Consider the following 22,022-nt stretch of genomic DNA (forward strand, 5'->3'; position numbering starts at 1 on the left):
CAGTTCCGACTGGCCTCCAGACGCCTCAGTGGACCAAATGCTCATCTGCAGCCGAAGATGTCAAGGTGGCGGTAAAATGCACCAAGACTGGCACCCCATGGGCTACCGAGGCTGAGACACCACAACCTCCCTCTCCTCTCCCTGTCCCATCCCACAGGACCTGATGCCATCCCTGCCTGAATTCTCAGAATCACTAGAAGCCCCTGAATTTTAATCTGAGCCTTGAAGTGAGAGGAAAAACAGCCGACGGCTCCGTCATGAAATGGAAAAGTACCTAAAAGGGGGAGAGTCCAGTTCAAGTCTTGGTTCCGTCATTTACAGGCTGAGCACCTGGGGCAAGACAAGAAACCTCTCTGTGCCTCAGTTCCCTCTCCCGTAAGGAGAGGCAAAGTGCCCAGTTGGTGGAGCTCAGCTGAGGCAGCAGCCGGGATGATTCTGGGCTTCTCCGCTGTTACGAACAGTGACGGGAGCACAGGGAGTTATCTGTGGACTGAGTGCTTTCTCATTGCACCCAAAACACAACCCTAGATCCCGCAGGAGGTGCATTTTGGCTGCTGTCACCTCTCTAACCCCACACTGCCCTGTCTGCTTGCTCCTGGGTGCTAGGCACTAGTGTCATTTTATTTGTCTCCTCTCACACACCCCAGGGGCTCCTGCCTGGAGCAATCTTCCCCCTCCCAAGCTGGTTCCTTCTTGCCACCCTCCAGTTTATTTGATGGTAACCACCCCAGACAGGGCACCCCAACAGCGCTATCCAGCTCACACCGCGTCCCCACAGCCCCCGCTGCAGGGCTCTGCTCTTTTCCTTCATGGATGAGATCACAATCTGAGCCAGGTGTGGTGGCACACACCTGTGATCCCTGCGACTCAGGAGGCAAGGGGCAGGAGGGGTCCAAGGACAGCCTAGGCAACTTGGCAAGACACTGTCTCAAAATAAAGAGGGTTGAGGATGTAGCTCAGTGGTACTCTGGGGTTCGACCCCTGTACAGGGTGGGGAAAGTCAGTTCTGAACTCTCTGCCTATGTGAGGTTTCCGTGGTGGTGGTGGTTGAATGCCTCCCTCCCCCACTAAGGCTGCAAGCTCCACGAGGACAGAAAGGGGGACATTGTGTTCACATCTCTTTCCCCAGCACCTTGTGTGTTGTACATAAAGGATAAACGCTCAATGAACACTGAGCAGACCACCTCACCCCGTCCATCAGTCATGCTGGGGTCGACTATTAGGAGATGGTGAGGGGCTTCCTCTCCTGTCAATCTGTTGCCCCGCCTCTCCCTTTCTCCACACATTCTGAATCCACCAAGAAGGACACCGCCCAAAAAATAGAACCTTGCATAACAAATGCAGCTCCATCGCCCACACAGCTGGCAGCAAAGCCCTCTGAGAAGTCCCTGCACTCGGATCCCTACAGTGGAGAACAAGAAACTTTCTCACCCTAATAGCCGCAGCGCAGCGGAATGGTGTGACGGGCAGCAGGGTGAGGACGTCCCCCCTGCCCAGCTGCTCTTCTGGCCACAGAGCCCTTTCCCTTGCTGAGAGTTTCCATCCACAGATAGGCAGTGAGCAATGCAAAGCATCACAACCATTTTTCCTCCAGCTATTTCTAGGCACATAAATAACATCTGAGGACTCAAGGCCAGCCTGAGAAAACAATCGAGCAGGAAATGCTCCAACCAGTGCAAAGGCAACGCGGCCCAAAAAAGCCGAAAGTTGAGGGTGAAGTCTTTATGGAGAGTTTCCTGGCTTTTCCCAGGCAGACAGCTCCAAATGCAAAGTTTGATAAGAACCATGAAGGACCATGGGGCACTAATCCAATCAACAGGGGACTCCATTAGAGCTTGGGGGCGGGGTTTCTCAGGGTCAACTCCCCGCTCCCCAGTCAACAAATTGACTGCACACCCATTACGTCCCATTTTCCTGAAATCTATCAACTCTCTCATTAGAGAGAAATGCTGTGTTTGGGCTTTTCCACACACAAAAGATCTTACCATTGATCTTTTTCACAAAACCTGTACTGCCAACATCTTCCAGAAGTCAAATTTAGGCGACAAATCCTAAAGAAGTATTTCTGTACATCTGCCACTTGGGTGCAGGTTTTGAAGTGGCAGTTCATTTTGAAGGTTGGCACAGTCCACCAGGTTATTGTGCGTTCAGAATAGCTGCCTTCGGACCAAAGTGTTGCTTTCGGCCTTCTAAAACAAACAAACGCAAAACCTTCCCACTATTCTCGTTCATGGAAACATGGAGCCAGATCCTAAAAATATTCGTGGCTGAGAGGAATTTTGAGGAGCCAACTCTGTTATCTAAGGTAACAGATAGGGGGTGGTGGAGGTAGGAAAACATGAGGCACAGACAAGGCAAGCCCCTCCCACCCGCTCCCCCACCCCTTGCCGGGGCACTGTCACTAAGGAGAAAAGAAAATGGATTCTTTCCCTCCCAGTAAGAGGATTAAGCAGCAGCACTTCAATCAAGAAACCAAAGGAGAGGCAGAGACAGAACCAAGACCCTGAGAGGTCAGAGGTCACAGATGGGGAGCTCCTGGAGCCCCATTTTGCATAGCCTGCAGGGGTGTTTTCTTTGGGCTTTTGCTGATTTTCAATTGAATCAATGATGCCATAAAACTCTAGATTTCTAGCTTCTTAGAAACTAAAGTCCCAGGTCCCCATTCCTACCTGGCCACAGTCAGCTGGGGCTGTCTGGGGCTACCAGGCTGCGTCACTGGCTTCTGTCACTTGCTCTGTGATAATCCAGGACCACAGTTTATCAGTCCCAGAAGAAAACCAGGGGCACCTACTTATGTCCATTCCCCTCACAACTGCCCAAATGACAGGACCACCCGGCCCGAGTAACAAGGTACAAGCCAGGTTGTGGCCACCCGTCCCCACAGTTCCAGAGGAAGGACTGTGGACAGAGCTGCTCTGGTTCAGCCTCCTTGAACCTCCCACAGGTGGCCTGAAATCCCAGGTGGGAGTGGGATCACTGACTGCTAGGAATGGCAACCCCAAATTTCCCAGGGGACCTAGGACACGTTCTTTCCTGGCACCCTAGCCAAAAGAGGGGGCTGAGAGGCTGGGATGGGGCAAACGAGGAGAAAGGTGTGGTCAGGAAAATGTTGAAAACGCCAGATACACTGGCTCTGGGAGCCCCTGAGGAGATGAGCCCCTTCAGCTGCCCACACTTCCCAACTGGTGCTCAGTGAATAGCTGTTTCCACCTGATCTTCCTGGTTGGAAGGCTCTGGAGTTTCCGCACATTGAGGGGGAACCTGGGATTCTCGGCTGGCCTCCAGGGCCTCACCCTCCTGCCCAGCTCTGTTTCAGGCTTCTCATGGGCCCAAAGAACCAAACCCCAGGGCTGCAACCATGATGGAGTCGCCCTCGGTACTGTCACCAGTCCATCAAAAAATGGTGCTAATCTCATGGACTTCTTGAGACCACACTGGGCTCAATTTCCTGGCAGTTACCACAAAAATGTGGTTCCAACTGCACCAAGGCAACTACTCAAGCAAGCGGCAGTTCAAGCTATCTAAGAGCAACCATCTTCCTTGGTAATGGATGTGGCTTCTGCCACCCATACCCACCCAATTCTTCTCCAGCTCCTTCCTGGCTGCCGAATATACACACACACAGCCGAGTAAGATCAGCAATCCTGCGACCTCAAGGCTCACCCCTACCTTGACCATCCTCGCCAAACCAGACTGGGCCAACAGTTTTCATTGTGGAAATTCTAGCAATGCCACTGATGGAGGACACCTGCAAACTCAGGCCTCCTTGGCCCAGGTGAGGCATCCTTCTTGTCTAGATCCATCCATCACTCCTTTCCAGCCACAGGTCCCAAGCCAAGAAGAAGGAAAAGGCTGGGATCCCAAGGTGACTTCTCAGCAGTGGAGAGCCCAGGAAACCCACACCACAAACTTTTCACTGAGGACCAACCTGGAGGTCAACCATAAGGAATGTAGCCCTGAACATTTGAGGCACCTCCCTCTCAAATCATGCTCAAAAGACCCTTTCTGAACCCAGGAAGGCAATGTCAATGGGCCTACATAAGTCAGTCGGCATGTGGTGAACCAAGGGCCACACTCAGCCCACTTTCATCATTTAATTCATTATCATCCCTTTCAGAATGGAACTGCTATAAGGACAAGGGTGGGGCTGGTTTTCTTTCTTGCTGTATCTCCAAGCTTAACAGTGTGGTAAATGAAAAATAAGAATATTAACAGATCAAAGGGTGTAAACCACAGGAAACGTGCGGTAGCTCTCCTGTTTAATCTTCAAGCTTCCTTCTAAGGTTGTTAGGATGTGGGGAGGGGCATGAGGAGGAGGAGGAGGGGGCCCTGGAACTGTGTCTGGATCCTGCATTAGCATTTCTGAGGCCACTGGTTCTATCAAGACACCCAACTATGCAAAGCATGAAAGGAGACACCACGTTACAGCCACATCCGGGTAATCGGGTAATTGGCCCTGGTTTATTTGGAATTCTGAAGAACAGACACCTCAAAAGATGTAACTCTCCCTAACCAGGCCTGGATCTTCTTATGACTGCCTTCTGCCATATAAATAGTAAGCCAGCTTGCATATTTTGCATTAATGTCTTCACGCAGGGCTGCTTTGAGTTTATTTTTGTTGCTTTCATTTTAAGACTGTGTTTATGCCTCTCTGTTCGTCTTCCAGCAAGTGGAAAAACGACAAGATACAAAGCTTGTTCTTTTTTTCAGAGACAGTCCAGACGGTTCCTTGAGGCACATGGAAAGATTAACAACTTATAGTTGCCAACTGGCTGGCAATGGGTAGTTTTCCAAACTGTTTTTTTTTTTTTTTTTTTTTGTGTGTGTGTGTGTGGAAGAAGCAAATACATCAAACTAGTCCTGTGTGTCAGCTTCCATAACTTCAGCATGACGGAGTGAGCATTTACCTAGGGCCTAACTGCTACTATGCTGCCTGTGGGCCACAAATTCCACACTGTGACACACAATTACCCAAAGCACTAAATGGGGGATGGCTTAGAAAAGGATGTCTCTGGAAAGCAGCAGCATTTTGAAGAGCAAGAATAGTAAGAGAGGATTTTTTTTAACTTAGAAGAAAAGGTAAGCTGAACCTGGCTAAGACTGTTTCCAAGACTCCCCTGTGACTTCTCTCCCACCCCGCTTTTCACTTGACTTGCTTCTTCTAAAGGCAGCTAAACACACACACAAACTCATTTTTTAATCCCACCAGCCCTCCTCCCCCAAGGTCAAAGGCTTGGCAGTGACAGCCTGGAACAATGACATCACCCAGGTTTGCCTCCTTGGCAGGGTCACCAATATTGTTTGCAGTGAATTTCCTGTAAAGGCCCTTAAGACAGGAAACTAGTCCTGTGCCTCAAGTCCTCCCCTGTTCTGAGCCATCCTGTCAGGTTCAAACAAAGGCTTTTTGTATTTTTCCCTTAAAAAACAACAACAAAACAACTTCCCTGCACTTTTAATGAGCACCTTAATTACAAGCTAAAGAATTAGATATATTTACGGATGACCTCATGCTTGCTGATAATTAGCAATGTGAAAGACCCAGCACGTCACCCCTAGGCCGCTGCTCCCCTCCCCCAACCTTAGGTTAATTAGGAAGCTTGACCTTCCAAAACCAGTAGGCATGGCCCAGCCAGCCCCCTTCCTCCCCTAGGCCTCCTGACACAGGGGGCCTGCTCCTCCTGCCCCCAGTCCAGAATGGAAACTGCTTCAGAGAGGGCTGACTTCCTGGAATAATGATGTAGGAGGGGTGACAGGTTTCTGTGGGGCCCAGGCCCTAAGTGTTGACAAGTTTTAATTAACGCCAGGGATAATTTAACCCTGGCACAGTCAAGGGGAAGAAAACTGCTCATCTCAGAGGCGAGAAGTGTTTGTATGTGCACGGTGCCGCCATGCCATGCCATGCCGCCATGCCATGCCGAGGGGAGGTGGCTGGGCACAGGCTTGTGCTCACAGGGCCGTGAGGAGGAGCAGGCGGCTTGGGCTGCACTTCCCATTCATTCTTTTGCTAGAGAGGTGTCAACAGCCTGATCTGGAAAGCACAAGCCGGGTGGCCCTCCCTCAGGGTCTTGTCCGCTGCCAACAATGGGAGCTCCTGAGCGTGGCTGCCGGCTGGGCCATCAGTTGTCACTGTGCTGTAACATTTTCCAAATTTGTTGTGGGCCTGCGCCCTGTTAGGGGAGAGGCTGGGAGGCGGACATTCTCCTCATTCTTTTGCCTTATTAGGTTGTGGATTTGATTGCTTTTGAGGGGGGATAGGGGCTAAGTTGAGGAATGGCATCAGGAAGTGACCCCATGAAGGGGGGTGGTGGGAGGAAGGAGGAAAGGAGGATGGAGCTGCCCGCTAGAGTCCCACGTTCAGGACGGAAAGCTGGCCACAGGCTCCTGTGCATCTCTGCCCCACTTGACAGACGTCCTGGGCAGTTATTTTGGGGTTATCGCGTGAAGCCCTTCCTGTTTCTACATCACTTAACAGCTGAAGAGAGGTGGCTGGTGCTGGGCTGCTGGCCGCTTCTAACTTGAATGGATTTTTTTTTTTTTTTTTTTGCTTTGGAAGGAAGGGAACAGAAATAAGGGGACCAGAGGAAAGAGCCCCTCAGCTGAGAGCAAACTTAAGAAGTTGACTTACTCAGGAAAGAGTCTCCCTGGTTCTGCCTGTGCCTCACCCAGTCACAAAACTGTTCAGGGCCTGAAACTCTGAAACAAGAAGCCACTTCCCAGATAATCAGGTCCAGATGGATGCAGAGGCCAGGGAAAGGGTTACAGTGTGTCAATCGCAGCCCAAGTACGTGTTGCCACTTGATGGAGGATGTTTCTTTGAAGTTGCTGGCTGGGTGTAGGCTCCAAAACTCCCTGGGGGAGAACTTCAGGAAAGCTGGTAGATGTTTGGGTTTTCCACCCGGCTGCACACTTGGGCAGGCCTTCTCCACCTCTTTGAAGAGACTGGAGCAGCAGACCCCACCTGGGTGCAGGAAGGGAGCCACTAGAATGATCACTGAGCACTCACAATGTGCCAGGCACTCTGCCAAGTACTTTGCACACATTATCTGTTTAATCCTCAGAAACACCTTTCAAAGGAAGATACTGAGGCCCAACCCCTCATACCTCCCCAGGTGGAGGAGAGGTGAGGAGCCCAGCCCTGACCAGCCCCCTGTCCACCCCACACCACCTCACTTCTGTTCTGCTGCCACGGACAAGTGTGGACATGAAGGTGCCATAAGGGCCCCCCTCAGGCAAAGAACACTCTTAACACGGACTCCTGGTGTGCAGCTGCTGGGGCCAGGAGACAGCCTGAATCCCAGTGTCATTTGAGCAGCCTGCAGTGTCTGGGGAGCAGGCTGGGTGCTACGGGCCAACCTGCCAGCTGAGCAGGCGTCTCCTCCAGAATATGGTTCATGCAGGAAAGTGACCCTGAATGTTCTGCAGTTTCTCCCCGAGAATGCTCTCCCAGAATGGAGGTGAAGCAATACACTCCCCAACTATAAGCAATGAGCTCCAGGTTCCCTTCTTGAAAAATACCCACTTCCCCTAACATCTCTGCCTTTCAAACAGGGGTCGGGGGAGAGACACCTCATAAAGACTGTCAGGGAGACCCAGCCTGGAAGCCTTAATGAGGTGCAAAAGGAAATAGAAATTAACTGTGCTAATATTCTTGGGACCTCTCTCCCTAAAGTCACCCGAGCTGCAGAGAGGAGCTTAATCTACACAATGCCAGCCACGCTCACCACCCCCACCAAATCCTCCCACCGAAAGCCTACTGACCCTGGCAGGCTAAAAGATGAAGGCCAAGCTCCACTGGCTGAGTTCAGCCACTACTTCACTTGCTTGAGCTGAGCGATGCCACAGTTTTCATGCTCCAACTGTAGGGGTGGGGACGACACACCTGAAACCACATGGACAAAGAAAGGCACAGCGGGGCTCTGCCTGCCTCCTTTCCCACAGGCCAGGATGCAACTCGAGGCTGTGGATTTGGGGAAAGCACACCAAGGGCACTACGTTATTTGAGCATGTGAATGAATCTTTTGTTTTTTTAAACATAGTGAAATATTTCCTGGGATGTGAATTCTTAGGTTCCACAAGCCAGCTCCATGACATTTACCTTTAAACTAGAGCAGTACCTAGAACCCTCAATGTGGCAGGCAAAATAAACTCTCACGACAGAACGCTTCTGGGCTACCCTCACTGCAGGGACAGCACACAGCCAACTAATAGGCACATGCCTCAGAGTGCAGCCAGAGAAAACTGCCACCTGAGGAGCCTGGCCCCCCATCCCCAGTGCTATCGGTGGAAGTGACAGGACCCATGAGTGGGTTCAGATCCAGAGCCTGGGGGCTTGCTATTTACAGGTTCCCAGGCATGGTGGCGAACACATGTAATCCCAGAGACTCAGGGGGCTGAGTGAGGCAAGAGGGTCGCAAGTTCGAAGCCAGCCTCAGCAACTTGGCAAGCCTATCTCAAAATTTGGGGGGGAAAAAGAGACATACAAAAGCACCCCGGGTTCGATCCCCAGGACCCAAAACCAACCCCAAAATAGAATGAGCATGACTCCTAACTTCTCAAACCTGAAGCTCCCAGAGACTACTGCTCATTGGGGAGGACCTTAGCAGGCTCCTCCAGAGAGGCAGCCAGGTCTCCAGGTTGCACCAGGGACCCTCTAACACTGCTGCTGGCAACCTGCCCGCTGTTGGGGCAAAGGCCCACCCCTCCTGACACTCACCTCCTTTATGAAAGTTTCCATGACTGACCCCACCGGCCCTTAGTCACCCCTTTCCTCTCCCGGGACAGGGCTAGAGTGCTGTGGCTTGTCGGTGTGCCGCTTAGTGTCCTTCTGAGGTCTCATGTGGCTTTGCTCTCTCCCCAACCACACTGAGCTCCTTGAGAGCGTGGGCCAGGTCTCCGGTTTCTCATACCCCCAAAGGCTCGGCATGGCGCTCCGCTCTGCACAGGGGCCGGGCGAGGGCTGCTGGCTGGCTCTGGCGGTCATGTTTCTACCTGAGAGCTGGACTCCAGGGCCCACGAAGCCTCCACTCATGTTACCCGAGAAGCTGGTTGGCTATAAAACACCCACCCACTCTGGTCAGTGGCTCCTCGTTCTGCTACCCAGAAGGTGTCTTCCATGCCTTTACAGTGTGACAGAGAGTGGCAGTTTCTCACACACACCCCAAAGCCTTTTGGATCTGCAGGAACGACATGGAGCAGATCCAGCTGAACTCAAATGCATAATAGGCCACCCACCATGGAAACTGACAGCTGCGTCCCAAACATGGGGTAGGACTCAATAGAATTTGACAGATTTTCCATTTGCCGTACCCTTTTTGCCCATTCTGAATCAATTTTACAAAAGGGAAGCTTTATTTTTGTATTTAAGAGGCTAAGGATACACACACACCCCTCCTACCCTATACGGCTACTTAAAAGGTTTCGCGAGTTCTCCAGGGTCCACAGCGGAGAGCGCAGACCTCGCCATCTCCTCTTCGGGAGGCAGCTGAGCTGGCTCTGCCATTCCAGACCCCTCACTCCCAGCCACTCCTTTCTACTCTGGGACAGGGAAGATGTTTGCTATCAGATCTCCTTGAGGGTAGGGCAGAGAGAATCCCAGTCTGTGTCCACAATATGATCCAGGAACTTAAGTTCTTGCTGGGCACTGCGTGCACAGAGGCAGGAGTGTGTACTGATAGCCCCAAGCTCTCCGTCACTGCTCCTCCCTCCCCAGTAAAAAGCCACATAACTAGTTTGACAAGCTGTGCCTTCAAATGGAGAGCTATGGCCCAGTGAAATCTGGACTGGCTTCTGAGGGACACAGAAAGCTCAGCGTCTCCGGCTGACTCGACTGAACCAGAACCACTTAGCTCCACCAGATCAAAGGAACGAGGCAGGAATAGAGTGGGTGAGCAAGGGGGTGAAGAGCCCAGTTTACGCCAGTTTCAAAAATCAGGCTTCCAGGTCTCCCCGTTTTATCAAAAAACAACAAACAAAAAAGATGCTTCCTAAAGCAAGTGGCACCTCAGCAGGCAGAAATGGCCTCCTGAGGGATGGAACGGGCTAGAACTTACTCATGTGGTAAAACTCAAGCTCTCTGAGAGTCCGCACTACAAAGCCTTGAGGACACAGGCCGTAAAACTCCAGATTCAAAAGTCACCAGGCTTTAATCAAACACAGGTGCCTGCTGCAGCAGTGATCACAGAGATAATTGAGGCTTTTGTCTGTTTTAATGTCTTGCAGTCATGGGGTTCCAACTTGGAAGTCTGGCCTCCTGGGGTGGGGGCCAAGAGGGAAGGGCTGCAGTGCCAGAACACAGGCTCCTGGTCCACCAGGCTCCAGACCTCTGTCAGCGATGACAAAGCTCTGCTTGGGGCTGTGCCTCTCTTCCCAGCCCCTGCTCCTCAGGGGCGCCTCTTGGTTCCCTCTTCCTCGTTTGTTAGGGAACAGCTGAAACGCCATCTCTTCAGAGAGCTTCCTTCCTCTCCCCAAAAGAATCCCACTGCCCTCACCACCCTCTCCCAGTCCTGCTCACCAGACTACAGCGCGTCTGTAACCAGCACCTGGGAAGGCTGAGACAGGAGGATCACAAGTTGGAGGCCAGTCCCAGCAACCCAGGGAGACCCTCAGAATCTTAGCAAGACTCTCAGAAAACTGCAGACTAGGGATGCAACTCAGTGGTAGGGGTCAATCCCCAGTAATAGCCCCCTAACACCACCGCCAGATGTTATGACCATAAACTTGAAAGTCAGACCATCTAGACTTGAATCCTGGCACTATCATTTGGGCTAGTGGCTTTAACGTCCATGGGTCCTTTTCTGCAGGTGTCCTGCAAGAGTAACAACCTTTACCTTATGAGTTACTCTTCAATCCACATGAAACACTTGGAATCCTGTCTCACACAGGTAAAATGCTCACTATTATTAATTTACAGCACATGATTCTGTATGAAAGATCTTGTGTGTTATTTACATGCCTATCTTCCTCTAACCTGTGAACCGATCAAGAACACACAGAAAGCAGACGGAAGCTGGTCTGCATTTGGTCATCTCATTTCCTGGGTGATCACCAGCCAGTCCCAACTCAGGGAGCACACTCCTCAAAGACCCTCACATTTTGACATAATTGAACCCACAGAGCTTGAACTGCTACTTGGAAATCTCATGTTTAAACTATGCTTGGAATGTCTGATAGGAACATGCATTTATTTTTAGGCAAAAAAAAATTGTTTCTTAAGCTAACCCTGTGGCCCTTCAGCAGGCCGTATTTGGCAAGGATTGCTATGTGTTTGTTTATTAAAGAGGCTCAAAACCTTCTCAAGTCCAAGGTAGCTGCTCAGAGAGCCCAGTGCACTGTCTTCTTCTGTTGCTGCTCCTTCTTTTTTTTTTTTTTTGTACTGGCGATTGAACCCAAGGTGCTTTACCCACTGAGCTAAAATCCCAGCCCTTTTTATCTTTTATTTTGACATTCGATCTCGCTAAGTTGCTGAGGGAGATCCTCCTGCCTCAGCCTCCCAAGACACTGGGATTACAGGCATTAGTCTTCTATATTTATGGTCAAAACTTGTTTCCTTTGAATCTCTGCGCAGCAGGAGCTAAGGGTCACAACCCGCTAACCAATCATCTTTAAATTGGTTCACAGTTCTCGACTGACTGAATTCTCTTGCATGAGATGTCCCTTGTCAATGAGTTATGAAAGCTACAAAGGGAAAGGATAAATTAGCTTCAAAAAAATGGCCAAGAAGCCTCACCCCTAACCAGCCTAAGCATTTCCTCTCATCCCACTGGTGGAGACAGTGCTGGGCGACCAAAGCCAATGTCTCTAAAAGACGTCTTGATACAGGCCTTTCTGTGTTATAGAAAGTCAAATTCTACCACAGTCTTGGCAGCGAGGTTCAAATGATCCAAAAAAAAAAAAAGTAACTGCCTCATAATCCTGGTGATGTTTACGTCTGGATACCTTCCAGAACTTGAAAATCTAACCATGACCAACCAGCAAACAGCCTGTAAGAAGGGCCGATTCATCAGACTGCCCTTGAGCCAGCCTGGCAAGTCGCTGTTCCCAGACATTTTGAGTTTTGAACTGAGTTTACTTCATAGGCTAGAACAGGACGACCATACAAGTCTTCAAGCAAAACACGAAACAACAGAGAAAAACTGGCCCTTCCGAATGCAAGCCGGGTCCAGTAACAGCCGAGAAGCACTCTGTGAAAGCATCTGATGGCTACCTCAGACATTCGGTTTAACGGAAAGCCACTCATTTTCTTAAAGGAAAGAAAGTTGGGGGGGGGGTTATAGTGAGAGAAAAAAAAAGTTTATTTATTCTCAGAGTTGGGAGGATGTGGATTTTTAACAAAAGTTATTTGCACTCGGGATTTGCTGGGAACTTTAGAGTTCTTTTTAATTTGTCGGTGTTTGTGAAATCAGGCAAAAGACACAGACACATTTTGCCCTGCTATTAAGAAGTCACATAGCTGAGATTCCAACTCTAAATGCCTAGAGAAAAAGCACGTGGCCTGGCCACAAAGCCATCAGATGCTTCAAATGCACACCCTCATCAATAAAGTAGACTGGCCCAACGTTTCCCCAGGGGACAAGGTCCCTCTTTCCCCCACCTGGCAAGGCCAGTGTGCTTGTGGGCATTTTCCTATGAGGCCACCTGGCTGTCCCTTTTTTCTGACCAGTGTTGCCTCTGAGTATGGTGGCACTCCCCAAATAATAAGCAGGCGACCTCGTTTTCTTTTTCTTTCTTTGTTAGGTACGAGAGACTGAATGCAGGGGCGCTTTATCACTGAGCTACATCCCCAGCCCCTTTCAGTTTTTGAGACAGGGCCTCACTAAGTAATTGAGGACTTCAATAAGTTGCTGAGGCCGCCCTTGAACTCTGGATCCTCCTGCTTCAGCCTCTGAGAGGCTACTGCGTGTGGTGAGACTGTGTTTTCTTGGTGATAGCAACTAAATACCTGTTACTCACTCCCAGATTACATTCAGGACTATAAGCACTTATGTATTAACGTCACATACCAAGGCCCTGATGACACTGATTGAAGTCAGCCTCCAGCACTGCCTTTGGCCTTGGTAATGGAAGGTCTGTCATTCCCATAGAGATATGCAAGCTGTGGACCCGCAATTCTTATTGTGACATCTCCTCAAGCAACATCCCAGCGTGCCTGGATGCTGAAACGATCGCAAGCTTCCTCCCATGATGTTTCTCCTAATCTCAAATTGGCCTTCTCTACCATCAAACCAGAATGTGTGTGTGAGAGAGTGAGAGAGAGTGAGAGAGAACACTGCATCCATTTCCCTTCCTGCTGTGCCCTCCTTCTGGAGGGCTGCTAATTAAGACATTCTCAGAATTGGATCAGTCATTACTACTCAGGAGGTAAGATATAGAAACTTTGTATCTTGGGCTTTTTGGAGACTAAAGAACCAAATGTGCTCCCTTCAGGCTCAGAGGAGGAGGAGGAAGGCAATACCAGCCGCCTCCAATCCACTTCGGCTTCCACCCACTCTTAAAAGCCATTGGGGAGGGAAGAGATGAAAAGAAAAAGCCACTAGAAAGCCAGCGAAAGGCACCGCTCAGCCCCACACCTTTGGGGGAAAACTTTAAAAAGCATAAAACAAACCACAATGTCGGTCTTTATTCCTGCCTGAAGCGGAAGACACAAATGCTATTGTATTGCTGGAGCTCCGCATCCCGCCAGGACTGGCTCACCCTTGCCAGAACTTCCCAGGATGTGCTCCGCAAGGCAGTGACTGCTGTTTCCAGTGACTTTGGCCCGTCACAGTTCTATTGGGAGACAAAGAATCCCTTCTGCTCTGATATTTGGAAGACAAACATTTAAATAAGGTTTCAGAAGGTAGGGTTCACACACCCAGGTGGGCAGCAGCGAGCAGCCAGACCTAAGGTATGTGAGAGACCACGGAGCCTCAGGAAGAAGCTGAGGGAGGGGAAGTGAGCAGCCCACCACGCCGGAGGAATGCACAATGTGGCCTGACGTCACAAAACCCAAAAATCCCTAACATTTGAAAGCAAAGATGAGTCAAGGATCGCCAATCACCAGCAGTGTGTTAGAGCCTGGTGTGGTGGGAGCATGCGCAAAGCAAGGGGCGTGTACTCCCCTGCCTACCTCTGGAAACCCTGCCAGGGTCAAGAAGGATAAAATTTTGTTGTTGCTGTTTTTTCCCCAAATGCTTCACGGGCTCATGGAGATTTTTAAGGAGTACCCACACCCTACATTAAATCTTGACTCACTTGAGGATGTTATTCCTTTTGATTCACTAGTAACCTGATGTCTGGGCTGGGGTGCAGCTAATTGTAGAGCTTGCCTAGCGTGAGGTGAGGCCCTGGGTTCCATCCTCAGCACCACACACAAAGGTAAACTATGAGGACTTCACAGAGAAGTACTGGTAGGTCTTCAGCACCTCACCAACACCTGCCAATTCCCCCCCCCCCTTTTTTTTGATTTGTTTGATACCAAGGATTGAACCCAGGGACACTTTAACACTGAACCACGTCTCCACCCTACCCCTTTTTTGTGGTAGGGGTGCCAGGGATTGAACTCAGGGGTACTCAACCACTGAGCCATATCCCCAGCCCTATTGTGCATTTTACTTAGAGACAGGGTCTCACTGAGTTGCTTAGTGCCTTGAAATTGCTAAGGCTGGCTTTGAACTCACCATCCTCAGGTCTCAGCCTCCAGAGTGCTGGGATTACAGCCTGGCCCCAGCTCCTTTTTAAATATTTCATTTAGAGACATTTACAGAATGGGTCTCACTGAGTTACTTAGGGTCTCCCTAAATTGCTGAGGCTGGCTTTGAACTCATGATCCTCCTGCCCCAGCCTCCTGAGCCACTGGGATTACAGGTAACCACCACCACACCTGGCCCAATCTGCCTTTTAACAAAGGGAGCAGGCCTTAGGCCAGAGTCTTCAGCAAGATAGCACCTGGGTAGAATTTAACAACCCTGTTTTGTTCTCAGTGTGTTTATTTTTGCAGTTGTCTTCTAATTATGGCCAGGGAAGCTGACTTTTCCCTTTACCCATGATTGACACTTAACTTTTCTTTTTAAAATGCAAGTTTAAAAATTCAAATTGACTTAAAAATATGTATTAAGCATATAAAAGTAAAAGCAAGTATGGAAAAAAAAAATCACACTCCAAATTACAAAGCACAGAGATAAGTGCCAGGAGAATGCTCTGACTGGATAACCATCATCCCTCCTAGAAATGCAGAATGGTCTCCCCTTTCTTGGTGGGTGTTGGGGGTGGGGAGTCATCCCAGGCAGACAGGAGCCAGCACAGCAACAGGTGGCAAATAGCAAATCCCAAGTAAATTCAATCCACTGGCTTTTAGATAACACTTCAATAAATCACATCTAAGAAAAAGGGCACTGGCCTCTTCCAGAGTAAATGCTGCTTCAACTAAATGGAAGGCAACAAGCTGCACCCACCAGTTCTTAAAGGTTTTCCATGGACATTCCAAGCTGATGCCTCTGTTGTTTACAGGGGAAAAGAGGAGGGGGAGGGAACACGAGAGAACACCACCAAAAAAGGCACAAGATCAAGACCAATGTCTCGGGGATTTTTATAATCCCAGGGAGACTGCTACTTGGATAAAACTTCCCAAGCACTGATGTGAGGACACTCTTGCCTGTTAAATATATGCAAAGATCTCGCTTTCTGGAAAAGTCGGGTCTTGGCCCTCCCGGCCAGCTGGCTTAGCCGCCCCTCCCCCTAAGATCCCTCTTTAAACTGAAGCTGGAATGGATTTAAAAGGGTTCTGTTCCTCTTGGATTCATTGAACCTTACACTCCAGGATACCTGGGATCCAGCCTAAAATGTAACTCATCAACCTTCACGGAAAGTGATACTTGTGCTACTTTCAGATACTTTATAACAAATCCTGGCAGCCTCCACTGCAACACTGTGAAACTAAGTTTCCTTGTAACTCTTCTTTGATCTTTCAAAGTTTAAACCACCCTAAAGGAGACTAATCTTGAGCTCTCAAACTACCAGTGGGATAAAGACTTCTTTTACATTTCCATAGACGATGGTGTTGGTGTGGGTTTCGGCTCAGGCTCAGGCAGACTTCCGACTCCCCTCTACCGGGTCAGCGTTTCAGCTCCCTGGCCACTGAATTCCCAGGTTGCTATCACTAGCCTCCTATTTCCATGAAAAAAGAAACGGAGAGGGAAAATCTTGAATGAGGTAACCCGAGCATTGCTGTAAACTAAATACTCAAAGAAAGGGAACAGAAGCAAACTGAGGGCAGGGAGCAGAATATGACTGCTGAGCACATGGACATCACCGAGTGAGGAAAACAAGGGTACAGCTGGGGAAAACGATGGCCTAGAATACACTAAATGCCAGGGAAGAGATCAACATGTTGATATTTTGGCTGTTCAAAAAACTTGAATGAGCAAGTGGTACCAAAGCAAACAGCTGTTCACTTAATTTTTTTTTTTTTTTTTTTTTTTTTTTGGCCTTTCTCTCCTTCAAAAGATACAAGCAGCAGCAAGGGAACCATTTTTTAAAGGACAAGCCTAAGAACTGTCAGAGGCTTGTGCAATTCCTAGGACACTATAAATCAGTACCGTCAACGCCCACAGCGGTCATCTCCACAGCCTCCTTTCCTCAGGCCTTCCCAGATCAATTCTTCCTTGGCCCCACTCTCCTGGCTGTCACTCACTGGTCGGCACTGCCAGATGACCTGCGCTGCACACTGGGGCACTGCTGAAGAAGAGCACGGACTGCATGTGTGTTCTCAAGATGGAACTCATGCTCACTCCAGAAGCTCAGCCAGGAATCCAGGCTCTTCCCTGCTCCTTCTGTCACCTAAGACCACCTGTTCAAAGCGCAAGTCTACTTTTTTTTTTTTTTTTTTTTGTCCTGGGGAGTAAATCCAGCAGCACTCAACCACGGAGCCACATCCCCAGCCTATTTTGTATTTCATTTAAAGACAGGGTGTCAGGGCCTTACTAAGTTGCTGAGGATGGCTTTGAACTTGTGATCCTCCTGCCTCAGCCTCTGGATCCCCTGGGATTACAGGGGTGTGCCACCGCACCCAGCAGGTGTGCAAGCCCGTGTTTTAACTGACCTCCCTGAGATGTCTCACCTAGATAGGAAGACCCACCCTTGCTCCCTGGGCTGTTTTCCCCCACTTTCCCCACACCAGGCCAGGCAATCAGCTGCCATTAAAGGAAAGCCTGTAGCACAGGTTCCGACAGGAGGGTGAGTCAGGCCTGCTGCCCAAGCAGCCTCCCTTTGGTCTTGGAAGCCAGAACTAGGGAGGGTGTTTCTAAAGGCAGAGGGTGATCCTGGTCCACGCCCTGAACCGCCTAGGATCAGGTGAAGTGGCAGGCCCCACTCCCCTGGCCACAACAGGATCTCAGCTCTGAGTGCAAGTGACCCTGTGCTTCAGGCCAGCCTCCCACACCTACTTCTTCAGTCATTAGGAAAATTAGATTCCAAAACACATTCTCCAGGAGAAGGAGGGAGGGAACAGAACAGGAGCAGCTGAGGGACTGAGGCGCTTCCCCTCCCCTCTCCCAGGAGGGCAAGTTCACAGTCTCATTTCTAGAGACAACTAAGTTTGGTTACCTTTTTTTTTTTTTTAATGTATGTTATTCAATTTTGACAACTGCTAAGGACCTCTTAGTCTTAGCCAGATCCTAAGAGGCAAGCAATTAGAATAACGGAACAAAATAACAGATGGCTACTTTGGGGCCTCCATCATCAGCCTAAAAAAAATGGGAAAAAAAAAAAAAAAAAAAAGACTTATTTGGAGAAAGACAAAACACCATCAGAACTTCCAAATAATTAACTTACACCGAATACAGCCCAAGCCAAAGGTCAAGGTCTAAACACTCAGGCCCTGTAAATAGTGATGTTTCAATGACCACACAAGTTTAGCAAGCAAGGCCTTTCCCTTTGCTGCTATGAGAAGTTTTGGGGTAACTGTCAAGAGACCTCACCCCTCCATGAGAGCAGGAGTTGGCAGGGCCACTCAGACCCCTTTAGAAATTGAGAGAGGGAACTGCAGACTGTAATTACTCAAGAATTTACTCCCAGCTACCAGAGAGGCTTAGGCGGAAGGATCATCTGGGCCCAAGAGTTTGAGAACAGCCTGGGCAACTGAAGACCCTGGCTCAAAAAAGAAAAATAAATAAATAAACGAATAAGTAAGTCAGAATTTTTCTCAAAGACCAGACCAATCCTCCAATCCCCCAGAGAACACTCAAGGCCTTCCCATGTAAAAACTGTTGCATAACCTACTTATTAGATAATGCCTTGATTAGTATTTAGAGGAACAAAACTATAAACTTCCCTAGGTATGTTATAAAGCCGTTTGAAAAGTAACTCAGAGAAAGGCTCATGAACGGAAACACGGTGCCCAAGTCCCATTCTGTTTTAAAGGATAATAAATACAGATGAGTTTTTAAAATACGTACTGTCTTGGTTATAGGGCCCTAGGAGTCAGGTAGAGGGAAACACATACCCTGACTCAGGCCAATCCCTGCTTGCACTGTTCTGGACATAGACTTTTGTCCAGGACACTTATGTGAGTATATGTGTACGGGAAACTCTCTCTCTGTGCCAGTGTCCTGGCCTTGGAGGCAAGAAGGGCAATCTGTTGTTCATAAAGTGACATTGCAACACAGAAAAAAGTCCAGCAAGCTTGGTGTACCCGTCACCACAGGGACTCAGGAAGGTGGGGCAGGAGGACTGTAAGTTCGAGGCCAGCCTGGGTAACTTTGGGAGATCCGGCCAGTCTGTTGTGGGTGGGGAGATTCTCTTACATGGGACGGAAAGAACACTAGCGGGTGTATTCCCTCGCCTCACTCCTTCACCCATGCCATAATAGATTCCTGCTCCAGAGCGGGAAAGGGCAGAGCTGAAACAACACTTTCCCCCTAAAGAAAGCTAGGCGTGAATATTTGCTAGGGTAGGTATAAAGCAGGACATGCTAGAACCTGGCCCTTCCTGAGAATCTAAAGCAGCTGGTATTGGAGGAGGTCGGGAGCCAGCCTTTCCCTCAACTGTGCTGGCCAGGAGGAAGGCAGTTAGGAAGTAGGAGGAGACAGTGACACATGCAGCAAGGCTCTGGATTCCGGTGAGTCCTGGTTCCCACCCAGGGTCTGAATGTGCCCAGCCTCGCCCTGAGGCCAAGGGAGGCCAAGGGAGACTATGACCACGAGCAAGCACACACCCTAACTCCCAGGAGGGAGTGGAGAGCTAGCAAAGGGAGGCACTGCCAAGTGGGAGACAGAAAAAGGGAAGTCCTGCTACAACACCTGAGAAAACAGGGACAGGAGGTCTCCCCGAGGAAGAAAGACCACTCAAAATCCACCCCTGGGTCCCTGATCCCCTCCCGACTTTCCAAGTGCCTTGGCAATTCTCAACCTTTTTCCACCTGGCACTGACTGTTGAGACTCCAGCCTAGAACTCCCCTTTTCTCTCAAAAGGCATTTTTATGTCAGCAATCTCTATAGGACCACCCTGCAGCAGGTGGAGCAATGGAGGACAACACCCCCACCAAGCCGCTGCCACTCTCCACCCTCATTATGACAGATGAGGACATTCACGCTGACGTTGGTAATTTAGCCAAGGTTATGCCAGGCCCCACCTCAGGCTGCCCTGGAACGGCTGCTCCTCCACCCTCGCCCTCCAGACTGGGCAGCCTGAGCCGTCCCAAGCACCAGCTCGCACCTGCAAAGGGCTTCCGTCACTCTCTGTGCACACCCCTTGAGTCAGCCAGTGGTCCTGAAAAATCTCCCCCAGACCTACTAGGACCTGGCCCTTCCTGAGAATCTAAAGTAGCAGGTATTAGAGGAACTCAGAGTCCTCTCCCCAAGTCCCAACTGCACACAGTCCACCTTTGTGGAATCTCCAAAGGAACTCTCTCTATCCCTTCTCCTTTGAGGAGACAGACTGCCTGGGAGATGGGGGGTCTTGCCCAAGGCCACAGAGACATCAGTAAGAAACCTGGAAAGAAAGCCTAGGCCTCCAGGACACATTAAAAGCTTCTAAATTTGAGTACCTCCGCCCTCTTCCCAGTGACACTGCTGAGCAGCCCCCTCCCCAGGCCGCCCACTCAGCACCTTCTTTCTTTAGCTCTCCCTGCACACACTCAAACCTCTTATGTCACTAAGAGCTCCCCCTCTCAGCCACGCTGATTATCCACCCCACACACCAACACCTTCCCGGGCTCCTACTTACCTCCCTTTCACTAGTGTGGGCCCCCCTAAGTTGTTTCCACACCCCAAAACACACTCACTGTGGGATTCCTTCACCTGTCCTCCCCAACCCCGTCAAAAAAGACACAATTCTGGGGACACTCTCTTCTCCCCAACCTGTTCCCCCATTCCTTCCTCAGTTTATCCATCATCCTAAGGAGACTTTCATTTTCCTAAACTCACCTCCCTCCCACCATCCTCACCTTGCCCAGACCCCATCAAGCCAGGCTCTCCAACCCAGGACTGGGCTTTTCAGCCTCCCACCAATGCTCCAAAATCCTCCCTGTGTCCCCCATGGCTTTCCCTTCCATCAACTCCCCTTCCAGTTGTCTTCCTCTTCCCTTTAGAATGGAGTACCCCAAATAAACCTCACCCCCTTCAAAAACGTCTTATTCACAAGCCCCTAACTCCTCCCCTGAGCACCCTAGTACCCTAGGCCCCAGTCCCCCCAGACCTCCTCAGCACTCCTATCCACCCTCACACCCCATATCCGTGTCTTTTCACACCTTTCTTGCTTAGCCTTGCATCTCCCCAGACTCCCTAATCCTCCCCCAATTCTTCACACCTCACAGTCCCTTTCTGGGTCCCCCCACTCTATCTTCAGACTTCCTGGTTCTTGGTGTCCTTTAGAACTCCCTCACCCTAAAGCTCCCCCCATTCCAATCTTCTGACTTTCGGCGCTCCGAATAATCCCCTCCACACTCGGGCTCCCGAGTCCCACATTCTAGTCTGGCCCACGCATTCCCTTCCCAGGCCCCATGTCTCCCCTTGGCCCTCCCAATCCATTCTGCGACCCTGCAGTCCTGCCTCAGGTCCCAATTCCATTTCAGCTACCCCAGTCCTCGCCCCGGTTCCAATTCCCCGCCCAGACCCTCCGATTCTTCACTAGGCTTCCTGATTCCTTTTTTGCAGATTCCCATATTCCCTACCCCGGCGCCAATTTTTGCAGATTCCCAATTCCTTCCTCAACCTTTAAGATTCCTCTTTGGGACTTCAAAGCCCTTCCTGGGCCCGCCAATTCCTTTTCAGCACCCCCAATTCCCATCACAGACCCCCCAATTCCCTCCAGGACCTCCAATCCCCTTCCCATCCCCCCCAGGAAGACCCCCTCCAGCCTGTCCGGCCCGAGGGCCGCGCACCTTGCGCTGCTGTTTCTCCCAGGCCGGGTCCAACAGCAGGTCTCGGTCCCAGTCGTCCTCCTGGGCCATGTAGTCGCCCATGCCACCCCCGCCGCCGGCACCATTGCCCCCGCTGCTGGGGCCGTACTGGTACGACTGGTTCGCCGCGTGGTAGTCCACCATTCCGCCGCCTCTCGCTCTCCCACCAGCCGGTCCGCTCCCGCCTCAGCTCCCGCCCCTATGCCGGAGCCTCCGCCGCTGCCGCTGCTGCTGCTTCAGCTGCTTCAGCCCGCCCTCCGCCGGCGCCTGCGCACTGCCCGCCGCGCCTGCGTACCGAGCCGCCGCCGCCGCCCTCCCGCGCGCGCGCACCTGATGAATTGATACCACCCACCCGGAGCTCGACGCCTGCGCAGTCCACCTGCTCCTCCACTCGAGTACGAGAGCGCGCACGTCATTCGCGTTGTGGGCGGGGCCAGAGTCATGAATGAATCATCGGTTCTTCATCGTTCGGGGTTGAGAACGTAATCCCCTTTGGGCAACGCCGAACACAACCAGTGTTTATCCAACGCCTGCTGTGTGCCAGACCGTGTTTTATGCCTCGGCACTAAAGGCAGAACGAAATGTTAAGAAAATGTGCATAGTGCCGGGCGCGATGGCGCTCTCCTGTAACCCCAGCTACTCCGCAGGCTGA

The 22,022-nt window shown here is 50.5% G+C and overlaps 1 protein-coding gene across 2 annotated transcripts in view; it reads right to left on the minus strand.

Moving 5' to 3' along the window:
- Actn4 (actinin alpha 4) overlaps positions 1-21,640 on the minus strand; it is a 69,761-nt gene extending 48,121 nt beyond the window's left edge. For both annotated transcript variants that reach the window (XM_076839425.2, XM_076839424.2), the window contains exon 1: positions 21,353-21,640. In XM_076839425.2, the coding sequence (XP_076695540.1) occupies positions 21,353-21,514 (162 nt within the window). In that variant the 5' untranslated portion in view covers positions 21,515-21,640. The remainder of the gene's footprint in view (positions 1-21,352) is intronic.
- Positions 21,641-22,022: the final 382 nt, after the last annotated feature.

This window comes from Callospermophilus lateralis, chromosome 18, assembly GCF_048772815.1.
Source record: "Callospermophilus lateralis isolate mCalLat2 chromosome 18, mCalLat2.hap1, whole genome shotgun sequence".
Classification (NCBI taxonomy): Eukaryota; Metazoa; Chordata; class Mammalia; order Rodentia; family Sciuridae; genus Callospermophilus; species Callospermophilus lateralis.